This window comes from Gavialis gangeticus, unplaced genomic scaffold, assembly GCF_001723915.1.
Source record: "Gavialis gangeticus isolate Ggan-Ray unplaced genomic scaffold, GavGan_comp1, whole genome shotgun sequence".
Taxonomy (NCBI): domain Eukaryota; kingdom Metazoa; phylum Chordata; order Crocodylia; family Gavialidae; genus Gavialis; species Gavialis gangeticus.
Genome location: NW_017729033.1, coordinates 19,727,095 through 19,738,640, shown reverse-complemented (window position 1 = coordinate 19,738,640; position 11,546 = coordinate 19,727,095). Strand labels below are relative to the sequence as shown.

Below are 11,546 nucleotides of genomic sequence, written 5' to 3'. Positions count from 1 at the left end.
CCCACAAATGTGATCCTTAACAATTTTCTCAAAGGTCTTGCAAAGGATAGAGGTAAGACTAACCAGCCTATAGTTACCCAGTTCCTCCTTCCTCACCTTCTTGAAAATAGGGGCCTCACTGGCCCTTTTCCAATCCTCTGGGACCTGTCCTGACCACCACAAGTGCTCAAACAATTGTGCCAGCAGCTCTGCTATGGCTCCGGCTAATTCCCTAAGTACCCTAGAATGAAGCTTATCAGGATCTGTTGACTTAAATATGTTCAACCCCTCCAGGTGCCCCTTTACTAAGTCAGCATGAACAGTTGGTGGGTTGGTATCTATCTTGCGCTTACCTAAAGTCCCATTGGGATGTGTATTTGTATTCATGTCCAGGAACATGGATACAAAAAAATCATTTAGAAGCTCCACTTTGGCCATCCTATCTGTTACCAGTTGCCCTAGTTCATCCTAAAGGGGTCCTAAGTTACCCACCTCTTTGGCTTCTTTGCTTTTTTGCTCCCTTTTATGTGTATTGGGATGATCCTTTTCTGTGCCTGCAGGATTAATCCCACCCTTCCTGGACTCCCATCTCTCCCAGGCTTTTAACAATCAGTCCCTCCCTAACTAATCTCCTGAGCTTGTTGAAGTTGGTCTTCCTGAAGTCTAGCACTTCTGCCCTACTAGTTATCATCCGCACCTTTCTCCAGACACCATCAATAGGTGGTCACTATTCCCTACGTTACCTTGCACCTGCAGATCCCCCACCAAGTCATCCCCTGTGGCCAGTACCAAGTCTAACTAGCCAGGCAGCTTTTCATTGACAACCAGCAAGCAGTCTTGGGCGTGGCATCAGAACATATGATCAGGTTACTTGCCCCCTGGATGGGGGAAATGAGGTTGATGTTATATACCTGGACTTCAAAAAGAACTTTGACTTGGTCTCCCACGAAGTCCTCATGAAAAAATTGGGAAAATGCAGCCTCGGCTACTTTATGGTCTTGTGGCTACTGTGGTAGGACCCAGAGAGTATTGATTGACAGAACTGAGTTGTCATGGCAGAGGGTGATCAATGGCATCCCTTAGGGTTCAGTACTTGGACCAGTGCTTTTCAACAAGTTCATCAACAATTTGGATTCGGGTATTAAAAGTGAACTAGCAAAGTTCTCTGATGACACCAAGCTATGTGGGGTGTGTGGTCACACTCAAAGACAGGATGGCAACATAAGCTGACCTGGACAGGCTTGTGAGATGGGCGGACCTCAACAAGATGTCACTTAATACGGAGAAATGTAAAGTGCACCATCAGGGGAGAAATAATCCCCAACACACTTACGGGCTGAGCAGTGCTACGCTTGGTAGCATCACATCTGAATGAGACCTGGGTGTCGTGATAGACAACAAAATTAACATGAGCCACCAGTGTGGTGCTGTAGCTGGCAGAGCTAATCAAACACTGGCATGCATCTACCGAGGCATCTCGAGCAGGCTAAGGATGTCACCCTCCCTCTCTACTCGGCCTTGGTGAGACCGCAGCTGGAGTTCTGCATCCAGTTCTGGGCACTGCAATTCAGGAAGGATGTGGAGAAGCTTGAGAGGGTCCAGAGGAGGGCCACGCGATTAGAGGCATGAACGACTGGTGCCTCCTGTGACTGGGGGAGCACCATGGTGGTGAGTGGCGAGCGGGAACTGCCTACAGCCTTTGGCAGTGGGGGTGAGCAGGGAGTGCCCACAGACACCATTGGCGGGGAGGAGTGGGGGCAGGTGTGAGCAGTGACCTCCCTCAGAAGCCAGTGGTGGCCAATCTCAGGGGGGCACTATGTGTCACCTGTGATTAGAGGCCTAGAAACCAGGTCATATGAGGAGAGGCTGAAAGACCTGGGACTGTTCAGCCTGGAGAAGAGAGGACTCAGAGGTAACTTGGTGGCAGCTATAAGTATATTGGGGTGTACATCAGGGCCGGGGGGAGCATCTGTTCATCAAGGGCCCCCAGGGAAGGATAAGAAATAATGGGCACAAGCTGATTGAGGATCGCTTCAGGCTAGACATAAGGCAAAACTTCTTTACAAGTCTAGTGCTGAGGGTTTGGAACAGGCTCCCCCCAGAGGTGGTACAGTCATCTGTCCTAGCGATCTTCAAAAAGCATCTTGATTGCCCATCTTGCTGGGGTCATCTGATTCCAGCAGTCTTTGCTGCCCAAGTGCTGGACCCAATGATCTGTAAGGTCTCTTCCAGCCTCTAGCAGCTATGAAACCAGAGGCCCCACACCTGGAGATTGCTGGTACTTGTTCCCCAGCTTCAGGGACACATGTCCATTGCTATAGAAATAGATGGGCGATAAAATACAAATGGTATTTCCCTGCATCCTTGGGCACATGGCTTTTTCCTCCAGCTTCATAAGTCAACATGTCAGACTTGATGTACGAAGAGACTCCTGAGAGAGACTGCTTGGATGAGCCTATCCTCTCATGTGAAAGAAGACCTCTTTCTCAATATGCAGATCTACAGGTGCAGGGCCTCTGGTTACTGGGCATGAGCCTGACCTAAGAGCAGTGCAGGAAGTTTGTAAAGCGTACCTTCCCTGTGTTTGAGGATGATGTGTTTTGATAACATCAGAATGCTGCTACTGTGTTTCACATCAACAGGTCAGGAGGAGCCAGATCCTTACACCTCAGCATAAAGGCATTTTTTCTGTCCATGGTGTTGGTGCATTCAGGATTAGATACATATGTATGGTTTCCATGACCAGAACAGACTGGTCTTCCTCTCAGCAGACTGGTCTTACACCACAAGTGGGAGATCAGATTTGGTTCACAGACTCATCTTTGTGAAAGGAGTCCACCCAGATTGGCACCTGTTTGTGAAGGAGGTTATTAGAAAATATTGTGCCTTCTGCTCCAGGGAAGACCTCTGTGGGTGCATCTATATGTGCACTTTACTGCAGATTAGACTAATTAGTTCCATAGTAAAGCATTACCATCTACAGATGTGTTGGTATTAGGGCACAGTAAATTCATTAACTCTGCCATAAGATAGTACCATCAGGGACAGTACTATCTTGTGTATCCGACTGCAGTTAATTACTCCACCATATGTGGATGGTGACTGTGGGTGTACATTGCACCCAGTCAGCACAGCCAGCTGGGGCCAGACTACTGACTCCTGCCAGCCCTCCACTGCCCTCTGCCACCACCAGAGCTGACCCCCCTCCCCACCTCCCTGTACTATCCACCAACCCAAGCCTGCTCTGCCTCAGCTTAAATTGCTCTAGAGTTTATTGTTTTACCTTAATTGCACGTGTAGATGCACCCTGTTTCACTTAAATGAGGCTCCCTCATAGATGATGTTCTTGTTAACTGGTTGGGAAATCTATATACATTGCCTCCCCTGTGTCTGATCCAGTGAACCCTCTGCAAGACCAGGCAGGATAGGATAGAGGGCACAGACAGAAGTGATAATTTTTGCTCAGTCTGGCCAAAGAAAATGGTCTATAGCTGTGACCAAAAACAAGTGCATGACTGCAGACAGCTTCAAAAATGGCTCATTGGTAAACTTTGAACAATGAACTTCTGTTTGTTCCAGGAGATTGTTGCAACTCAAAGCGCTTCTTCCAAAGCATTCTCAGTTACAGTGGGGAACTGCACTTCTGTCTGCACCCCTAGTTACTCTTGCAATTACCTCTGCTTCCAGAGTACAGTAATATTCTATGCATTCACATGTAAACTCAGCTTTCAGGCCAAATGACCAAGTTATCAGATCTTATTTCCAAAGCCATTAGCATTGATTTATCAGTACACAATAATCCATATTCTAGCAGAGGGGAATGTCACAGAATGAGTGTATTGCATCAAGCAATAACAAAAATGTGGGCATCTTCTGTTTCGGAGAATAGGAGTGTTGTATTTTTCCAAGCGCAGCCATAAGCAAAAATGACTCAAGCCACTGGTGTAGGTAAGAGTGCCACCATGCTGGCCAGCATAGAATATATTTTGAACACAAAGTAGAACTGGGAATTAATTATCATCAGCAGATTAAAGAAACAAGGGTTAAGCATAGCTTCTCATGTGCATATTCTACTTACACAGCCAGATCTCTCACAGGAGAAAACAATATAAAAGCATAATTGAATTTATGCTTTTTCTTTCATAGGAACATAAGAATTTAACACACAGGATTAGATGAATAATCCATTGTCTCTGAGGTCCTGTCTCTGCAATTACTAGCACCGGATGCTTTTCAGGAAGGTGTAATAATGTGCACTTGTGAAGTTATAAGCCCCCTGAAGGTGTCTGTTAATTCCAAATAAATATGGACTTAAACTCTGAAATAAGAAATTTCATCTTTTTTCCAAAATTCTTTTAGCATTAGCTATTGTAACCCTGTGTCTTTGTTGTTACCCAATGCCCAGTTCCTCTTGCTTAATTCTTATCTTCTGCTCCAAGGTAGAGTTCCACAGTCTAATTAAATATTGTGCAAAAAGTTGTTTTCTTTTATCAATTTTGGTAACAGTTTATCAAAATTTGACGTTTCCAGTTTCATTGACAGTCTCCTTTATCTTGCATTATGAGAGAGAAAAAATTCTTCTGATACCATTCATACCATTATACCATTTTTGTCATGTTTCATCTTATGCATATCTTTTCACAGATAATCAGTCACAGCACTTCCCATCTTTATTTAAAAGTGAGGTTTTTTCCCACCTTACCTGTAATCTTTTCTCATTGTACTTTTCTAAATCCCTTTTGATTTTGGAACATTATTTTGACTGGTAGTGAAAATATTTCTAGACCTCATAAAAATGTAGGTGTGTAAGGCAGAGCTGAGGTACCACAGTCCAGAATTGTAATCCAACTCCCCTCCCCTTCCAACCTTGCTGCTGCCTAACCTAACTTTGGAGGCACCTACATTCACTAGGCTCCTCTCTTTGACTTAAAATGTATGTTCCCAAAGTGCCTAGAGTTGCATATCTGAGCATGCCCAGAATTGCCCCAGTCTAAGCAACCTGGCATCTCTCTCGCATCTAAATCTCAACAAAGATCCAGGACCTAGATGCTTCTTCCCCTGGATCCCTCTTCAGGCCTGGTATGATGGGTATTCTCAGAACATGCTTAAAACATGCAGACATTATCAGACTCCTTACAAAAAGTAGTTGGGGCTGGTTTCTTTTAAAGTCAGGATTGAGGAGGATGAGTCCCAAAATAATTCTGGTTACAGCAGTCATGCAGGAAGTGAACCTCCACAGCACGAGGGGTTTAAACCCATGTCTGCTTCTTCGGATAATGCTCTAACTGCTAGGGTACAGGCTAGAATGGAATGGGGGTACTTTCTGCCTCTCCTCTTGAAGCTATGCCTTATGAAAAGGGAATTCAAGATTCCTAGGGTCAGAAAGCAAGCAAGAAGGGGAGGAGATGGAGGTCTGAGTTTGATTTCCTACTCCCGGGATTGTGTCTGTATTTTATTCAAAGGTGGTCAAATGTAAAATTATTCTATAGGTTAAATTAAGATGGTATAAAAAAGGTAAAATTTAAGGGGGTAATTATCATACTAATAACTCAAAGTCTTTATTCTCCAGTTAAATAAACTGCAAGATCTTCACCCGTTGCCTAAAATAATTTTAGAATACCGTCAGGTGAGCTTATTTTCATGAATAATCTATTTTAATTGAAAGCAAGAGTTAACAAGAAAGCTTGCTTCTTCACATGGCTTATATGAGGAACTGCTGGCTAGCATATGCATTAAATGATTCCTTTAAATATTTCTTTCAAAGCACTATGTAAATACATAGTTGAAATTTAAAGTCAGAATGTTCTTCTAGATATGCAATGAACAAAACACCTTTTTAATTTTAACTTAATGTTGTACAAACAGTGAAACAAAATCACTGTGAAACTGGTCAGGATGATATAGTACCCTGTCAATGAGAAAATCAGAATCTAGAATTGGAGTCTGAAGTTCAGAGCAATTTAAAATAGCTTCCAGATCAGTTACTAGGTTTTATTTTTATGAGAGTCTCCTTACAGTCCAACATGGTATCAGTTTAGCTTATCAGTTTTCACTTTTGTGTATCATCTTAGTGCCAGGCTCTAAAACTTTCATATTTTATTATGTACTTAGCTAAATATTTCAGTTCTGATCCAAGACAATGAACTGGGCCATGACTGAATATGACTTACCTATTGAATATGGCCATTATCCTATTTGTTTTGAAGTATGTCTACATTTTAATAGAAAATTCTTACTGATTTGAAAAATCAGAAATGCCATTTGAAAACCCCTTATAATTTACATAATTTAAAATGTTGCTATACTTATCTGTATTACAGGTGCATAAAATAAAATCAACCTATGTGGATGGACTACTTTCATGCATGAAAAAGGTAAGAACATTACTCTGTAACTTTGGAAAGTATTGCTCTCTGAGGCACTGAAGTGATTCTTAATTTTTTTAAAATCATAAATGTTTTTTATATATAGTAATATTAAAAAAAAATATAATCCATTATTCTACTTTATGCAAATCTCAGTAACATAGTGTTTAGACTTCAGAGTAAAATTTCATTTTCATATATTAAATTTTGTATTTGGGCATCTTATTAGTTTTATCTGATTTTTGTTTCTAACTTGGTTAAAGGGATTTCTTTCATCTACATGGAATCAAACAGGAACTGTGACTGGAAGACTTTCAGCAAAGCATCCGGTGTGTGAGTTTTAGAAGACTTTTTTCTTTCAAAGAAAAAGTGATAAAAATGCATTTCATTGTCAGCCTTCTCCAATAGAGGGCTCTTAGTCAGCTAAATTTGCGTATATTTGTTTCATGCTGAACATGCCCATCCCAGTTTTCTTTTTAGTAATCAGGGGTGCCATCAGTAGACTTGCATGGAAATATTGTAAGTAGGGCTATCAAACAATTAAATTTTGATAGCAGTTAGATGCACAATCAAAAATAATGGTTTCAGTTAATTGCAACTTTAATCACACAGCTAAAAATTCAAAATTATGCACAGAAAAATGCAGTTATGCCAAATTATGCAGGTACTTTGTGTGGTTGGGGAGTGGGGTGTGTGGGTGTGGTAGGGGGAATTTGTGAAATTGTGGGGGACTGTGGAGGTGTGTGGGGGGTTTGGAGCCTGGGGAAGAGGGTTCCTGCATATTCTGGCAGGATGTGTGGGGTACTGTGGGTCCAGAGTGAGGGGCAGCAGCAGGGCTGGGGGGACTGTGGCTTGGGAGTTGGGGCAGACAGATGTGCTGACAGATGCATGCACAGACAGACACCACCCAGCAGGTAAGTCTGCTGGGGGCAAGGGGCGTGGAGGCAGATCAAGACCCCCATGGTGAGGGAGGGAGTGGGGCTGGGGCAAATGGGGCCCCAGGGCCGGGGTGGGTCATGGGACGGAGCCATGAGCAGCTTGCCCAGGGGGAGGGGGGCTCCCGCTGCTGTGCACACCCCAGGGGAGGCATGGGGTGCATGTGCCCCCTGGATTTGTGTATGGGGTGGAGGCGGGCTGCTGCTGGAGGCTGGGGCTCTGCACCCTGCTGCCTGTCCATGGTTCTGTCCTATGACCCACCTTGGCCCCAGGGCCCCATTTGCCCCAGCCCCTGACCCCACTCCCTCCCTCACCATGGGGGCCTCAATATTCCCTCGCGCACGCCCCTTCCGTCCCCCATGCCCCGCCCCTTCACAGATTTGCCTGCTAGGTGCTGTTCCACACACCACCCAGCTGTGTTCCTGACCACAGGAAGGCTGCATCTGTGTCTGTCTGTGCATGCCCCTCCCTCTCCACCCCCCTTGGCCCCTCCCCCCCACTGCAGCCTCCCAGAGCCTGTGCCTGGGCGGCCCTGCGGTCTGCTGTGCTGCTACCACTGCTCCACAGAGTGGCCTAGAGGCAGTGGTGATGGCAGCTGAGCTGAACATAGGTACAGGTTCCAAAACCACATGCATGATTAATGCATTAATAGTTGTTCAAGTTAATTTTTTTAATGTGTTAATTGTGATTAACTCATGCAGTTAGTTGACAGCCCTAATTGTAAGTAGATGGGAAGCAGAAACACAATTTTATAGATAGGTAGATTTTGCATTCCAGAGACTATCTGTTTTAAGTAATATTGGCAATTACCTTTAGATCAGAATGTAATAGTCATTGTTAATATTAATGTTTGCTAAAAAGCTATATCTCTATTGTCAGTCTGGCCTATGTAACTTCCATTTCTTTGGGGGTACTTTTCCACAAGTGTTTTAAAAAAAAAAAGAAAAAAAAAGGCATATGCACAGTATATACACAAATCTAGATTCTTCTGCTTGTTGGGCTTGTGCCTGTGCCTTGAATGTGCCTCCAACAGAAGCATAAAAGTTTGAGTGCTCTTTTAATTCATTTTCTTTCTTTAGGGCTATTAGCAGACCAGGGAATTTGGGAGCCTGGCTTTGGGGTGGTGCTTGCCACAAAATCTGGGACCCTACTGGACATGGCCCTGTGCAGACACAGCCCTGCTCACCCTGTGGCTGGTTAGCCCACAGCCACTGCCATCGCTGTTTGTGCTACCTCCACTGTGGCAGGCTGGTTGGCCCTTGGCCACTTGCCCAACTGCCTCCACCACTGGTCTCACCAAAGCTGCTGTACTGCTGGTCCCATCACAGCCACTGGTACCCTGTGCATCTGGCCCATGAGAAGCCCCGCAGTGCAGACCCAGCCTAAGTCACAGGGTAAATTTGACATGCCTAGTGTAAATAGGTGTAAATACTTAGGGGGATTTATACACATACCTTTTCATCCTGTAATGTGCTGGACATCCGGTGGGTCGGAGCAGACTCGATTAATTGAGTCTGCTCTGCATATGAGCTGCATCACATTCAGTTGTGTAAGAGGCAAAATTCACGTCAGCATGCAGAAAATGGTGGTGGCATGCTTTTGAACTAAAACATCTTATTTTTGGCTGAACACATTTCCAGACTTTAAAGACTGCCCTCCACCCGAGGCTGTAGTGTCTCTAAATCCAGAGATGCATAACTCAAACTCTGAGGGCCATTTACAAGGTTCACCTTCTGGAAGGGGCTGGGGCTGAGCCAGGTGCATGGCGGTGGCGCTGTGAGGGAGCTACAGTGAAATTTGAGGTGGATGTAGCTCCCGCCCCAAGCCCAAACCCCAGCAAGAAGAGCCTGGTGCAGCCCTGACTCCAGCCTGCAGCTGCAACCTGCTCCACCCCGCGCAGATCCAGGGGCACAACCCTCCTCCACCCGTGCCCTCCTGAGGTGCAAGCAGCATCAGGAACCACTCCTCCCTGACATGTCATGGATCTGTCCCATGCTCCAACCTGCCCCAGCACCTGCCCCTGGCCCCTCCCTCACTGTGGGGCGGGGTGGGGTTGATCTGTTCCACCATGCTCCATCCCTCCCCTTCCACCACAATGGACTGACCAGCAGCACACAGCTCTCCATGCTGTATCGGAAATCGGATCGATATTGGCCAATATGCCTGCTTAAAAATAAGATATTGGTATCACCCCCAAATATCTCTATTGGTGCACCCCTATCTGGCACTGATATCAAAGAGAGCAGACTGTTGCAACCAAGGTTTTTTCTAGGACTGAGTAGTTTTATAAATGCCTCTTATCATGGTCATCGGTGAGTCATTCACTGACATGAATGAGATTTGCTTAAAGTCAATATAAAGCAACAGGACAAGATGTGAAACCCCTGAATTTGATTTATTTGGATGGTAAAATTACTTATCATCAATCCTCCAAATGAAAGAGCCCATTACAAGAGGTTTTGGTAAGATGTGGCTATTTGAATTCCATATATGAATTTGCAGACAAGCTTCCTTAAAGGAATAGTGAAGAGTTTAAGTTGTTCATTGCTGAAAGTCAGATTGTGCTGTGTGAATGATTGTGCATTCATATAATATGCCATTGACACTGGACATACCTGCCTGATGCATGGTGACTTCAGTTGCTATGGAGACATTTTCCTAGCTCCACCTCTCAGTGATTCGGAAAGAAGTTTCAGATAACAGTTGAGTAGCTCTTATTTGGGATATGTTTCAGCACTGAAAAAATGTACATATTTCCTTTTCTTTGGCTGGGTTTAAAGGTCTTTTTGTTTTGATCCAGGAATACTGACCCCTGGCAATCTTGTTGTGAAGTGTAAGTCCTTCAGAGAATCCAGGGCCTCATAGAACATTAGAAAATGGTTACGAAAGGGTCATTTAGTTCATTCGCTTTCTCCAAGGCAGGATTAAATTTACCCGAACTATTCCTGGCAGAAGTTTTCTTATCTATTCTTTAAAACCTCCGGTAATGGAGACTCCATACCTTTTCCAGGTAATCTATTCAAATCCTTAACTATCCTCACAGTTACAAAGCTTTTTCTATATTCTCATGCTTCCTTGCTGTAATTTAAGCCTGTTTCTTTTTGTCCTATCCCTGGAGGATATAAAGAGCAGCAGAATCCTTCAGAATTTCTACTTTGAATATAGGCAGCCTGAGCTGCCTTGAAAGTGTCAAAAATTTCCCTGCAGGAAGTCGTTCGGATCTATTATCATATCTGTTTGCCATCATTGACTTCTTATCATATAGCAGCATGTCTGTTTTGAATTTCCCAGTTATATCTGTACTAATTGGGGATCATGTATTTCAATTCTCTGAGGTCTAGAATATCATTACTAGAAACTGCTGGGTTCTGGGAATAGCCCCTACGGGATCTGCTCCAGATGGGGGTCTGGGGCAGATCAGCTGGTGCAGGGATGCTCCTCTGCCCAGTGATCAGGGTGGCGGGTCCCTGCTTGAGCTGATCTGCCCTGCTCTCTGCTGGAGCCAGCTAGGTGGGGGCCTGGAGTAGATCAGCTGCTGCGGGGATGCTTCCCCACTAGGGATTGGGGTGGCAGGTCCCTGCCGGAGCTGATTTGTCCTGCCCCCTACCAGAGCCACTCCAGGTGGGGGCCTGGGGCAGATCAGCTAGTGAGAGGATGCTCCCCTGCCTCAGGATTGGGGTGGTGGGTCCCCACCTGTGTTGATCTCCCCCAGCCCTGCTGGCCCCAGGTGGCAGCACCTGGCTCCTGTCAGCCAACAGGCAGATCAGGGCCTGCTAGCACCCCTGGGAGGGCTGCAGGGGCTGTGCTGGAGTCTTCCCGCAGGGGCTGTGCTGATCTGGCAGGCAGATGTTATGCTGTGGCATAAGATACACACCTGTTTTTTTTTTAAATGCAGAATGAAGAAATAAAGATCTTTCTTTATAGTGAGTAACTAAGTAGCAGCAGCTAGGGAGATGAGCCTGCTTATTGTTCTGCTCCCTGTGGATCACATGTGGATTTACTTTCAGGTTTGCCTGACAAAAGCTTGAGTGTCATAAACTGCTGTTATGTTTTTTTCCTGGCATATAATGCACACCCTATTTTCCAGCAGCTGGTTTTTGGTGAAAAATGGTTTGTGAGAAAATGCAGTAGGTTTTTTTTTGTTGTTGTTTTTTTGGGTTTTTTAATAATTCATACCCAGATTTGTTTAATCTCTATCTCATCCTACTGCACAGTGGTATCACTTTTGTTTTTGTCTCTTTATTTATGTAGAACACTTTGCTATTT

At 44.8% G+C, this 11,546-nt stretch overlaps 1 protein-coding gene across 3 annotated transcripts in view; it reads left to right on the top strand.

Moving 5' to 3' along the window:
- Positions 1-11,546, top strand: part of POLN (DNA polymerase nu) — a 315,827-nt gene that overhangs the window by 69,400 nt on the left and 234,881 nt on the right. For 2 of the 3 annotated variants that reach the window (XM_019526104.1, XM_019526103.1), the window contains 2 exons: positions 6,300-6,353; positions 6,608-6,673. In XM_019526104.1, the coding sequence (XP_019381649.1) occupies positions 6,300-6,353; positions 6,608-6,673 (120 nt within the window). Of the gene's footprint in view, positions 1-5,548; positions 5,606-6,299; positions 6,354-6,607; positions 6,674-11,546 lie in introns of all 3 variants that reach the window. The other variant, XM_019526102.1, reaches the window with a different exon arrangement.